This window comes from Grus americana, chromosome 1 (genome assembly GCF_028858705.1).
Source record: "Grus americana isolate bGruAme1 chromosome 1, bGruAme1.mat, whole genome shotgun sequence".
Taxonomy (NCBI): Eukaryota; Metazoa; Chordata; class Aves; order Gruiformes; family Gruidae; genus Grus; species Grus americana.
In genome coordinates this window covers 103,177,997-103,192,308 of record NC_072852.1, presented here as the reverse complement: position 1 = coordinate 103,192,308, position 14,312 = coordinate 103,177,997, and the positions used below count along the sequence as shown (strand labels likewise).

Here is a 14,312-nt window from a genome sequence, read left to right as displayed (position 1 = left end):
GCTGGAGCCACCTCCCAGCATGCAGATAAAGGATACTTTCACTGCCTGCAACAGATGTTGTAACACTTTTTATCATTCCCCAGAATCCAGTGGGTTTGTTGTGCACTTCTCCTCTCTGGAACATTGTCCTGTGAGCCACTGCTATCCTGAAAGAACAGAAAGCACAAGTCTTTATGAATAAAACTATTTTTATAAAAAAATCAAAACAAAAAACCCCAGTTCCTTAGAAGACACTGTTAAACTGAATTCACTGCAAACAGATGCCCCCCCTTCTTTTTTTTTTCCCTTTCCTAAGCACCAATTTTTCTTGATAACGTTATCTTGATTAGCTGTGGAGTAGAGCCCAGATCTAATCAAGTGACATTCAATGAGACACTTCCCAAGACTTCCATTCAGGATCCTGCTTTAATCCTTAATGAGATTTAAACCAATTAAAAATAAAAATTCAAATGGATTTCTCAGTCATATGATTAGTTGCTTTCCTTTCCTCAAACACATGACTCTGCTATCTCAAATTCAAGAATCTGAAAACTTCTCATGCTCCTCTCTCCCCTTGAACACCTCTTTATCGCCGCACATACGCCTCCTCCACAGAACTGTGAGCGCTGGATGGTATGCAGCGGCACACTCTGATATGCTGTCACTCACTACTGGGCTGCATGACAAGCTGTTATGAAGCAGAAACACATAAATCCATTATTGGACTGAACCATTGGACACTTCAGGCAATCTGAACGTGACTCCTAAAGCTAATTCCAACACTACAGCAGCAGCTGCACGTTGTCCCTCACACTCCCATGTGCACTGCAGCATAATCCCCATGAGCAATGCTGGCTTCTGGCTTCGTTCCCTCACATTTCTCCTCATTGAAATTTGTGAGCCAGTTATCCTCTCCTAAGCTGAAAACTATTCATAGGATTGTCAAGGCGATCCACAATCTGACAGTGTTTAGGCCCTTTCTTGTAGCTGCAGCCAGTATTGCTACATTTGGCACTGAGCCTTGTTCAAGGTTGTTGATAAGCAGTGTAATAAAAAAAAAAAAATTACTCCTTCACATCCAGCAAAAGAAACACCCTCGGGGTACCCCACATAACACAAAAAAAAGCACATGCAGTCACAGACTACAAATAACAGAGATCTTAGAATGATTCAATTCATCCTGATAGCTGCCAAATATAAGAACTGCATTTTTAATCCTTACTTTCTTCCTAGTACCCAATTCACACGTTCCATCCCAAATGATCCACAGCACTGCAGCAAAACCACAGCTATGTCAAGGTGAAGCGGGAGCTTGTAAGTATACAAAGGTAAATCTTTTCTTTTGAGAGGTGACAAGGATCTCTGTACCCACGCAGTAGTTCGGAGTTCTGAAGACCTCATAGAAAGGATCCACAGGCAAAACCCACACACTTTCCCTGCGTACATACGTGATACATATCTACGTCAGATAGGCTGATTTGACTCCTAACACGAAGAAAAATGAAGCAATGGTGTCACAAAATCTAGGCATTTCAAACCTGAGGCTTAGTTATGTCATACCTGCAAGGATGAGTGTAAAGAACCTGCCAACCTTAGAGGCGAGCTTCCATAAGGCTTTACTTGATTACACTCAGGAAGGAGAGAACAACAATTCCTGTGCAAAAAGCATCAGGGAAAACAACTTCCAACAACTATCTCCTGCTGACAAGGAAGCCAGTATGAATACGGTTTGGTATGAGAAGAAATGTCAAGATCAGCAAAGAAAACAAAAAAACTTTATGTTCTATTCCCTTACAACCCTTGTGGGCATTGAGAAGTTCTGAGTTAGCAGCAGTACTGAAAAGGTGGCCAGCAAGTAACTGACAATTTATGGAACTACAGTATTTACCCTACAACTGTAAAATGCTGCTATTCCCACTTGTTCTGCCAACGCTTTGGATTGCATTTGGCCTGATACAAATCTAACTTTTTAAGCTCTGCTTCATATGAGCAAATAGCCCAATTATGCAAGCCACTGCTCTGTCAAAGCAAAAAGAGAATAAATTCTACAGAATGTGAGCTGCTGCTATTTCTTGCACATTTCTGAGGCTAGACAGCTTTGGGTTGGGTTTTTTTGTTGTTGTTTGTTGGTTCTTTTAAACACAAATACATGAACATCAGTACAATTCCCAAGTTATTAACACACCTTGCATGGGTCTCCATAATGATTAGGAAGTTGCTATTTTCAGCAGATTTTCTAGCCACAGGAAGGCAAGAAAGTGCTAGTTGGTTACAAGTCCCAGACATCCTTACTTTTACCCCAGTATCACCCTCCCTCAACCAGAGGTCCAGAAAGGCTGTACACAACAAAAGCACATAGAGTCAGAAGCAGCACTACACGCTATCTTTTAACTCCAAAGCCAGTATTTTAGTATGCTCCTAATCAATTAAATCAATTAAATCTGAGTAATTAAATTCTCTCACTACTTACAGTCTCACACATGACCACAAACACGGAGTTAAGATTTGTTCACCACTTAACATTTTCAAAGGGGAAGAAAAACGTTATGCTTGAACTACACTTCCATGTGCTAACAGTGATCAGCAGATATGCACACTGGTGACTAATTCAGCAAGGTTACACTACCTAAAAGCTCCCCCGTCATACATTAAAAGGTTCCATTAAAACATTAGTGCACCAAAAGTAAAGTTTTGGGGACTGCTGTGAGAATTCAGTGTCAGACAGTCAAATGTTTTAAGTGGCTATGGTAATTGTATTTATTCTGCACAACTAGTAAGGCATGTAATATGTAATTTGTAACAGCACATAAAAATCTTCTCACTGTAAATTAAATTGCATTGTTTCTGAAAATAGCTTTTTCGCTTGGGGTACATGGAATAAGCTAAAGCAACAAAAGCAGAGTTCCGATGGCACACTTATGCAGTACACTACGTTCACATTAACAATGTTCTGCAATTCTGCAAAACTTAACTAATGTAAACCTTGCCATTTGCAAGAATATATCTTTGTCCACACCAGCTCACTTGCCTGCTCCAGCTTTGACCAGGCAACACCACATCCACAGAGCAGGAGAGTGCTGAATAGGTACGAACCAAGTGCTGTACTGAAACTGCCAGTAAGAGAGCCAGCTGCTGTGGCTTAAGGGTCACCTACTCATCAGGAGAGAAAGGTGCCCGTCTTACAGACTGGTCAAGCTGCCATCACAGAGCTACAATTTGTGCTGGAAGCCTAATCAGTGCCACTGCAGTAAGAAAGGGTGCTATTTAGTGCACGTATCTGGGGAAAAAAAACCAAGGCTGTCTATCAGGTCAAAATGAAACACCACACGGCTCAAACCAATTCAGCCACCTGTTTCACTGGAACATGTAGCCCTGACAGGACTAATAATTTCGGTAATTTCAAGAACCATCTTATACCATATTGACTGAAAATCCTTGAAATAAATAATTTTGTGCTACTGCTGCATTCTCACCTTTTTTTCTTGCTAACAATCATGTCCATGGTCTGAAGGAGTCGTCGCTCCAAAGCCAGAATATCGGCATCTGTCACATTCCTGCAAATGAAGACACCCAATTAGACCTGCTATCCCATTTCAGAGGAAATATGCACATGCCCATGAAACTAAGAGGAGAAAAGCCTGTATAAGGAGAACACGCTTCAGCAATGGAAATGGTTCTAGCACATAGACATGACAATAGCCAGATTCAGAAAAAAAAGTTATGAAAAAACTTGAATCAATGCCACAGGAAAAGCAGAAGGAAAAAAAAGTCTCAAAAAGGTGGACAAAATATTTCACGAGGCTGCAGTTACCTGAGAAAGTAGGACATGTAAGTGTACGGACAGTTGACAGCCCCAAATCCTGACAGCAAAGCCATGAGTGTCACCCCAATCACACCCACGCGGCTGATGAGCTGTTCTATAGACAGGATTCCTGAGAGAGGAAAAACACAGCATTAGTAACCTTGCTGTCCTCACTCTGCTCCACGCTTGGTGCCTTCACAACATAACACACATACAGAGCTGCTTTATGAATCCAACTGCCTTCCCACTGCAATGATCAGAGGTAATATGAAGTACAGATGGGGACTATGAAAAGAAAGAGGTAGAACTAAGTCTCCTTCAGAAAGCACATTACCACGCTTAACAACAAAGATGGGAAACTAGCTATGAAGAAGCGTAAGACAGATCTGGAGGCAACTAACAGTCAACATTTTGTTTCTAAATTAATAAAACATTAATTATTGCACTTTGCTGAGGTAGGAACACAGATCATCCACCAGACACTATAAAGCAGGCATCTTCTGCAAAACCACTTCTGCAATAACCAGGATTACAGTTATCAAACCAGTTAGTCCTGGCAAACTGGCCAAAAAATGTCTGGACCATAGAGAGGAAGCCCTATCCTGTCAATTGTCATTAAAAGTGACCCCTCCAGATCAGACGCAATTTGTGCTTGTAGGACAGTGGAGTTATGAAAGCATGGGAAGCTTATGGTGCTCCTGGCTGTTCAGTATTCATCTTGTGGACACACATACCTTGTTGAGGTGACCACCAACAAGGCATTCCACCTGAGCACCAAGCGGACTCTAAAACATATATTCACATAATATGGCATGAACATCAAGCCCATGCTGTAACCAACACCAAGCCCTGAAGTTGCATTTATTCTTCTCAGCCATTAAACACAGACTTCAACCTGTCTTCTCGGGATACAGAGCCATGTGCTACTAAACCTCACTCCCTTTTTAGGGAGCTAGTTATAGAACAGCTGCTACACACAGCACATTTGGAGCTTACATGATTGCAAAGCTGAGATGGCCAAGCGCCAAGCCACATTTCATGCTTCAGAGAAGGGGAATAAATGATGAAAACAAGTCAAAAAGACTTCACAAAGGGAGACCAAGACACCCAGTCATGTGCACAGAGATTTACATGAGCTACAGAATGTGCTACAATACACTGGCCTTTTGCCCCACACACTGTTAGACAGCAGCAGTTAAAACAGAGGTGCCTTCAAAATGACATGATATTCCACTGGTTAAAGCAATGCTTCCCCATAACACTCACAGCAACTCTACTCTTGTGATCAGGTCAGATAAAATGAATGTTTTATCAAATCAGATAAAGATAAGAGGGTTTTTAGAATATTAGCATGTAACTGAGTAAAGCATAACCTTCCTCCTCCTATGAGCTCCCAAATTCAGGTCTATTAAACAAACTGCAGACCAACCAGGGTTCCTGACCCAGAGCCCTGACTTGATGGCACGTTTCCCAGCTGCTGCACAGTGCCATCACCACCCCCAGGCAAGGTACCACCGACACAGGATGCCAGTGCAGGTACCAGAAAGGCCCCCACTAGTCAGCACAATTCCCTATCTGCAGCGCACCACTACGTGTGCAGGTAGACAGCGTGGGGCACACCGAGAAAGACAATACAGGTAATGTAGTGCAGCGTGAGGGGCTCATCAAGCACGGCCTCCTGTCACCTCTCCCTCCACAATAGGATCCCAGCCGTCTGAGCTGGGCCACTGCCACACAACACCACCCTGCAGCAGCCCTGCCAGTACATGCAGGACAGCAGCACTCTAGCAGTACAGCACAGAAAAAAAGCCTCGAATCCTTTGCTCTAACCTTATGTCTACACCTGGTAGGATAAGGCACTGTACAACTGTTAAGTGGAGGTATCATCCTGTAAAGCATTAGTTAAAAATAGAAAACACCCCACTACCAGTTCTGGAAATCTGCATTTGTTACACAGCTTCACAGAACCTTGTCAGCGATCTGAAGAGGATTACCTAAACCTCATGGCTAAGTTCCCATTGGGTTATTATATTCTGCCAACTCAAGCGTCTTCTGCAACTCAAAGTGGATACACGTTTTTCTTGGCAATAAAACACTGGATAGAGGGATCTGCACTATATACTAGCTGTTTTATTTCAGTGGCAAATAACACTATTACAAAACACAGATACAGAGCTCTCTTCGGAAAGTTTTAGGATCACAGATGAAAGGGTGAGCAGACCCTACAGCAGTTAGTATCCTTCAATTTTTCTCTTACAGATTAGTACAAAGTAGCTTCCTAGAGAACAGAATGATTAAGCTGACGGTAATATATGCAGACAGACATTCACCAATTGGAGTGAAACTGAATTCAGCTGTTGAGAAGAACACACAAACAATTCTCCAGTGCAGGGGATAATGGCAACATAAGTTACACAGGAAACCCAGGTGACAAATAGTCCTGTTCTTACAGCGTTGTAAGACACACTGAGGTGCCCAAAGGATTCAGTACGGTTACGCACACGTTAAGAAGCTCTGTTGGACTGAAACTAACACAGGTGCACAGAGTATCTTCACACCATAAATACTCTTGGTTCCATGATGCAACACAGAGATACCCAAGCTGATTCTGCACATTAATAGCTCTGGCGCCCAGCAGAACTTACCAGCTCACATTCTAGTGCCATGCAACTGTACAGCCCCTGGGCTCAGGCAGCGTACGAAGCTGTACCAAAGCTAGCTCGCACTGCTAGACGTGTTGCTGGCTGCAGTTTATATAGCTCTGGTGTTCAGGCACCCTGCTGTATTTTGTAGACTGGACAGTCACCTATGCTAAACTGACCTGATTTCAGTCTCAAGAAACAATAATGTGACTGAAAAAATTCAGATGAAGGATTGGTTGTCGATTCTCTTCTTAAATAAACTAGCTTTAGTCTCCACAGGAAAAGAAACAAGTGAATAAAAATTGTCATCAACTTTTTGTGGAGATGAAGTTTGTTTGTCCTCAAAAAGCACACTGTGTTCTTACATACCCTAGGTTCAGTTAGGACTCATTCACTTCCCTAAAGTTTTCCTGTGGTACTGGAAGAAAACTAACGCAAATAATTCAAGGTATATCCACCCATTTCTGTCAGTCTGACAACCTTCAGATTGCAGATTTCAAAGCAGAGTAAACCTTCAGTTGCAAGAACTATTTTCTCCAGTCCCAATGGTAGAGCTGAGATAACATAGTAACAGCTGCCAGATAAAAGTGAGATAATAAAGCCTATTTTCAGGAGGGAAGGAATGAACAAGAATGTGAAACTCACCATGTTTTGGGCTGAGGATAGGAAATGGATCCCCCAACTTCCAGAAGAAATACATGAATGTCAACCACAGAACACATGCAAAAAGCAGTTTCTGTCTGTGCACTAATGGAGAAGAAAAAAAAAATCAGTATTTTAAAGAATTTCTTCCTTTAGGGCTTTTCTAGGTTGCAAAATTGCTACATAAGTCCAAAGGCTGCTTTGAGCATAGGTGGCCAAAACAGGTGTCAAGTGAGAGAGCCAGAGCTAGCAGGATGCAGCCCTTCACTTCCTACAGAACCAGCTATTTGAGACACCACCGTTTGTGAGAGCTAATGCAGCGACGCACCACTTTGGCTCTTCCCGGCAGAGGTACAAAGAAGGCTGCACTACGAACCGGGGATCACTTAGCTGCAATCTTTCTTCTGTGACCCTAAACACAAAACTTGGAAACTTCGTGCCAACACTACACATTTAATACTCCCAACCTACATGCCTGAACTTATTACAATAGAGCAACAAATATCAATAGCTCAAGGGTAAATGTCCATTAGCGCATAGAAGAGGCCTCATCCAAACAGTAGTAAGCAAAAAAAGCAAAAGTAATTTACTGAGCTTCTCTGGCTCATTTCTTTCACCCCCTAGCAGAACACCACAGCCCTGCCAAGGGTTCCAGGGTTTGGCTGCAAGCTTAAAACTGTAATGCAACAAATTCCAGTAACATTACTCTAAAGTGCTCAACTTTGTCGAAACCCATAAAGAAAAGCTACAGTTGTTGGGGTCAGGTAAAGTATCTCCTAACTGCTCAATAAACAGTTCATGCTCAAGCATTAAGTTCCAAAGAGAAGTTATCCAGCCAGAACAAAGCCAGAGGAAGGAGGGAACTACAGGGACAGAGGCCAACACATCTCTCAGAAAAGTTATTTCTCATTTGTATGCATAATCTCAGGGTACCAGCCCCAGTGCCATAAACCAAGTACTCACATAATCTGATATTGCTCACAACAAAGTAACCAATGTAGAAGGGTACCATGAAGACTAGGATGAGCAAAATGACACACAGGTTCAGCTTCCAGTGAAAATATCGAGAGCTAAAATAAAGCCAAAATACTGATTAGCATGCAAACAATACAACGAATTTCTCAAACACAATACAATCCTTTCAGCTACATCAAGCATTGGATAATATTGGCCTAGCATATAGAATATTCTGGATTTTGTTTGTTATTTTGGTTGGAGGGGGTGGTGGTTTGGTTTGGTTTTTAATACAGATCTCAAGAATGTGTATTTCTAAATTAACAAACTGGGCTATTTTCTACAGTAACTAATGCCAGTTGCAGCATGATTCATTTGATTTACTGCTCATTTAGTTGAAAACTAAGTATAAGCAGTAATTAATTTTGTAATGAGTGGCTGAGTCAAAAAAAAGGTTAATTCCAATTGAAAAGATTAAAAATATTTCATATTCATAATTCAACATTTCACTTCAAAGTGAGTTGTCTTGTGTGCGAGACATTGCAAAGCAAGAATTTAAAAATACATATATGCCAAAATGATCAATACTGCTCTGACCAAAGGAGATTAATCAAATGCAGATGAGATTCATCTTGGCTGAACTGACTTTTCACTTAGCTTTAATAAAAAACTACATGTCCTGTTCCCAGTATTAACTCATGTCCGCTTTACGGCTCGGGGAAGGAGAGATTATAAGGATCCTTGTCACTTTTTCCTAGCTAATTCAGAGGCAAACATTTTCATCTATATTGATGTCCAGCCCTTTATTGAAGTTTATAAAAGCCTTCTCCTCAGTGATCTCTCTGCCTGTAAGCTCTACAGATTAATAACATACAGTCAGAACTAACATTACCTTTTATCAATTTTTTTATTTCTTGCCTTTCCACTCCTTTGACTGTTCTCATATACTAGTATGACGAGAGAGAATAAATAGGAAACCCAGCCAGCCTCTACATGTTACTGTTCTATCTTCTCTTTCCTACTGACTTCTGAAGTAGAGTTTTTAACAGCCCCTTTACCATAGAAGTCCTCACCCTATATCAAAGGAGGATGTGCTTTTGATTCACAAATACCATGCTATTATGGAAGTAGTTTTCACTCCATAATTAGCTTATTTGCTGCTCTGACCACCACAGAAAACTAGTGCTTATAGTTTCTATAGTCCTTAACATCTGAAAAGCACTCTTCAGCATGGTCTGAAGCTTCACAACCCCCCATAAAAGAAACTGTTTCTTTTAACTTCAACAAATGGGAAAAGTCAAAGACTAAAGCCTTGCCCTAAGGACCCAGACCACACTAATAGCAACTGCATGGAAAATGGGGAGCTTATGGCTTCTAGTCTCATGTTCTGTCAAATAAAAAAATCCTGATGCTCAAACATCTTTGTTGAGCCATTGACAATTTTCTCACACTATTTTCCCAACCCAAGACTAAGCCATTCATTTAGAAGTTCATGAGAAAAAACTTCTTTAATCTGAGGGTGACCAAGCACTGGAACAGGCTGCCCAGAGAAGCTGTGGAATCTCTTTCTCTGGAGATATTCGAAACCCGCCTGGATGCCATTCTGTGCAACCTACTCTAGGGGATCCTGCTTTAGCAGGGGGGCTGGACTAGATCTCTAGAGGTTCCTTCCAACCCCTACCCTTCCATGAATCTGTGTGAAAAGTTGGATTGAAGCTGCTGAACACAAGGCAGGTTAGTCCTTGAGTGAGCTCCCAGACTCACCTGCTGTTCAGCACCCCCAAAATCTCAAAGATGATGAGTTCAAACATGGTACAAGAGAAGGCAAAAGTCACAGAGAAGATCACCTGGACCACATACTGTCGCACCTGCAATGGAGAAAACAAGCCAGAGACATCAGGCATTTCCATTCCTAGAACGGCATCCTGATATCCTGCAAGTAACAAAAAACAAATCACAAGGTACAACAGCACACAACCGGTTCTCTTGCTTCAAGGCACCTTGCCCTTTATCTAAATGGGAAGAAGCCAACAGCCTGTTAGAAAGCAGAGGGCAAACTCATCAGTTGCTCAGTATTACACTGATAGCAGCTACCGGCACGTTTAACAGAAGGGATGTCAGCATGCAATGCCCTATGTCAACTTGACTGATGACAGACCCGTTGCTAACAGAGCTCTTTGATCTTAACCTTAGATTTACAAATGAGATCCATATCAGAAACACTTTTTGGGTCTGAATTTGGCTCACATTTAAGGCATCTCTGACCTAGACTATATTCTCTCATACCCCTCTAGGGATAAGAGAATGTGACACATTTATCCCATCCAATCCTCACAAACAATTCAGCCACAATGAACACAGCTCACTGAGTTGAAAGTAAACCACTGGATTTTTGTCACAAAAATTTTACAATTACATAAGGCAGGCTTACTCAAGCAAAAGGCGAAACAGTTTCTTACTACCCCTGCACCTCCTATACTTTTTTTCATTTAACAGTAGCCAATACAGAAACTTTCACTGGCTTCAGAAGAATCCATTTCCTCAGATATCTAGGACTCTTTCAAATAGAAGAACAAGAGGAAATTGAAAATAAAGTAACTGTAGAGATAATTACCAATAAGATAAGATGGCTTAAAGAGAGGAAAAAGGCCAAATGCAGTTTCAAAAATATTTCTATAATTGGGAGTAATTTTTAAGATATAGAATTGTAATGAAAGGCTGCTTCTCACCTCATAATCCTTGAAGAGCTTACGCATGAAGAACAGCCACCCAAATCCAAAGAACAGCACCTGCAGAAGAGATGAAGCACTTAACATTTGTATCCAGCAACTTGCAAAACACAAAGCTACTTCACTACAGACTGTGGATGAAAGAAATGGAAGGAAAAGAGCTAGGCCAAAGTACCCAAGATCCACAAAAGATTAAAACTTGCCACAGCACCATGGAGAGAAGAATATTTAAATATGCAAGCGTAGTGGACACAGACAACTACGACTTTACAGAAGATCCAGTCAAGACAGCCCAGTTCTGTATTCCCAAGTTCTCAGAATTCCTGACAGAATCCTTTGCACTGTTGTTTCACTCTTTTAATCTACAGAATTAAAGCTTATAGTTTTTATAGAAAACACAGCAAAGTAAACACTTGAAAGTCCACAACATCTATGTCTTCTAGGGATGAGTAAATTTTCTAAAAGTATCTGCTGTTTCTTTAAGACCAGAAGCACGTTTGATTTTTCTGGAGAAGTCTTCACACTAAATCTGATTACACGCTCGCACAATGTGGGTAAAGGGTGTTTATAGAATCACTAAGGTAGGGAAAAGGCAGTGTTGAATGCCTCAAGCCACAATCTGGAATTGAAGAAAGCCATATGGACAAGGTGGGTGAAGCAGGGCAAGCCAATAATGCTTTGTATTTCAATAGCTCTCAGAGCACTTTTCAAAATTTAGTTAATTTTCAACACACACCTGGAGAGACAAACTTAATATCATGGCTATTTTGCAGATGACTTAAGTGAAATAAATAGAACCTAAGCAATGTGGTCAAAACTGTAATTACCCATCTTCAGCCAGAAAAAGGAGACTGGGTTGTCAGGCCTTCCACGGGTAGCCACATCTATTCCTCAAAAGACTGAAAAATGAGTGTAATGACTTAAAAGATCCCAAGCAAAAAGAGAATTCAGAAGACATTAAATGTTTTTTAAAGAGGTAGCATTGACCAAAGCAAAGAGAAAAATCAGTACACTTCAGAAAGCATGAAACAAAGATAGCATTTCTTCTCAGAGCACATGGAAAAGGCCAGAGCATTCTGTTCCCCTCTGGAGATGGGAACTTTCAAAGACAAAAACGCAGGAATCATTGTGGATGATTCCACTGTGCATCAGGAGTAACTGCATCCCAGCAGTGGCAAAGGTAACAGACTAACATGATTTACAGGCAAGGAATACCTGGAACGCTGGGCAAGGAAGATCAAACATATTTGCCTCTAAAGAAGAGCTGAAATAGGAATGAGGTCTAGTGATTGGTAACAGCTGGCAAAACTTGTTTGAGGAGGACTTCAGACTTCAAAGTAATTGACAGCAAAAAGAAAAAGGTAAGATATTCCCTAAGTCTCCTATCTACAGGTCATAAGTTAAAGTAATTATGATAAGCAAGTGATATTTACATGAAGTAATTCCCTATTTAACAGTGGGAAGGAGGAAAAAGGCAGAGACAAACTCTACAAAATAAGCAAATAAAGTAAAAGAGATGAAGAGATAAGTACAATAATAATAGAGAAAATTATATATGAAGATTACTTTTCCCTTGTGTTGGGGACCATACAAAAGCATAGAAAGACATTACCTTAACAGTTCACACTCTAAGACACCGCAGGTGACTGTGATATGTTAAGTCAGGAAATTCTCAGGCATTTGACAATTCCATGCAGCAAGTTAAATACCGATATTTTGAAGACGATGAGAAGATGCAGAGCTACCATCACAAATGAAAGAAAAGCTATTCGATAAGTCAGATCTTAGAATACAAAGCAAATGATGGGAAAGTTTTTGTTCCGGGTGAATTGCTAACAGTATCAAAGCTACACTCAAGCAACTGACAGTGAAAAAGCATGTTAGGAGCAAAAATCAAAGCAGTACCAAGTAGGAGGGCATTGTACTTCTAAGAAACGGCCAAAAGCTGCCCTGAAAACTGTCAGCAGAACTACAGAGTTGTGCATGAAAGTCTATATAAGACAACCAACTGCTGTTGAGAGGGGAAAGGTCCTCTCTGCTCAGCTCATCCCTCCTCATTACAGAACAAAAATGTCACACCAGCTCGGAAGCTTATCAGATCCCTCTGTGATCCAGTTAAACTTACTTAAACCAAATACTGGAGAGAGCACAAATAAGAGAGTATGTCTGTGCAGCTATGTGGAAGGGAAGAAGGAGGAGAAGCTTCCCCTTCTGGCAGAAGCAAACAGACCACCTCAGTTGCCAGAGAGGCAGACAGGAAGAAAGGGTATTTAGATACTGAGGAGGGAGCAGGGTAGCAAGGAGGAGAGGAAAGTCAAAGAGAACACAATGACAAGACAAATTACTAGTAAAGAAGGCTAATGATGAAGGAGGGGGTATTTCCTCCCACAAAACAATAGGACAGTTTCAACTATGTTAAGACCACAACCCACTTCACAATGATAAAGACAGGATGACATGAAGAGGTTTAAAGCTCTTCTAGGTGAATTCAGCTGGTGTAAAACAAAGACTAATTGAAAGATGACTTTGATGGCAGCAGAAAGAAAAAGCTGAAGGAAGTGCTGAATGACAGATGCATCAATGGAAAAGGCAGCATTTAAGATAAAATAGTGGCGTCTTTTTAAATTCCTTAAAGCAGATCATGAAAAATCTTCCAAAGTTGTAAACAAGCAAACTCCTCTGTGGCAAACTGGGGTAGAAGACACAACTGATTAGCCTTCTTGAAGAACATCAGAAACAAAGTACTAATTAGAGCACACCAAGATGAACTTGTCTGTTCCAACTAAGAAAATTTAAATTTATAGAAGCGCTGCAGTATTACAAGAAAAGCTCCATTCCCTACAACCTTACATACTGAAACTTTTTATGCATTACATTCTGACTTGACAATTGCACGAGAGCAACGGTCACCGTGACACGTAAGGAAGCAGTCCAAAGACGCATACACCTTATCTCCTCCTGCAACAGCAGCCTAGGCGATAGAAAAGGGAGGGCAGCCATAACGAGTCAAACGAGCAGCCTGACACCCCTAAACTTGCAGCGACGACGGGGTTTTTTTCCCCTTTGCTGCTGAGCAGCGGACGGTGAACGCGTTCAGGCGCCGAGTCGTCCCCTCCGCTCAGCGGGCGACGCCAAGAGGGCCCGGGCAGCGGGGCGAGTACCGGAGGCGGCAGCAAGACGTCACGCCGTTACCGTCGCTCCGTGCCCCCACCGCCTCTCAGCCCGCGCCGGGGGGGGGTCCCCACGCCCCCCGCGCAGGGGTGTGCGCATGCGCGCCCACAGGCACCGCCCCCACGCACTCCCACCGGCCGTTTCCTGAGCGGTGGCGAGCGAGCCAGGCCGCGGCGAGGCCCTTCTCTAGGCCCATCCCTGCCCCCTCGCCCCTTCCTCCTCCCCCCACCCTCCTAGGGCGGGGGAGTCGCGCCGCGCAGCAGCGGGGTACCTGGGAGGTGACCATGATGCCGGAGTCGATGAGGAAGCTCATGGTGGCCGCCCCCTGCCCCGCTTCCGGCCCCGCGATCCCGCTGGCGGCTGCAGCGCGCAGGCGCGCGGACGCCTTCCTCA

At 42.3% G+C, this 14,312-nt stretch overlaps 1 protein-coding gene across 4 annotated transcripts in view; it reads right to left on the bottom strand.

Annotated features, from left to right (window-relative positions):
* GPR89B (G protein-coupled receptor 89B) overlaps window positions 1-14,312 on the bottom strand; it is a 21,959-nt gene extending 7,647 nt beyond the window's left edge. For 2 of the 4 annotated variants that reach the window (XM_054838725.1, XM_054838750.1), the window contains exons 1-8: window positions 14,191-14,312; window positions 10,749-10,808; window positions 9,784-9,887; window positions 8,029-8,135; window positions 7,069-7,170; window positions 3,791-3,911; window positions 3,453-3,533; window positions 37-146 (exon numbers count right to left, since the gene is read on the bottom strand). In XM_054838725.1, the coding sequence (XP_054694700.1) occupies window positions 37-146; window positions 3,453-3,533; window positions 3,791-3,911; window positions 7,069-7,170; window positions 8,029-8,135; window positions 9,784-9,887; window positions 10,749-10,808; window positions 14,191-14,232 (727 nt within the window). In that variant the 5' untranslated portion in view covers window positions 14,233-14,312. Of the gene's footprint in view, window positions 1-36; window positions 147-3,452; window positions 3,534-3,790; window positions 3,912-7,068; window positions 7,171-8,028; window positions 8,136-9,783; window positions 9,888-10,748; window positions 10,809-11,575; window positions 11,624-13,693; window positions 13,890-14,190 lie in introns of those variants that run through there. The other 2 variants (XM_054838734.1, XM_054838742.1) reach the window with 2 other exon arrangements.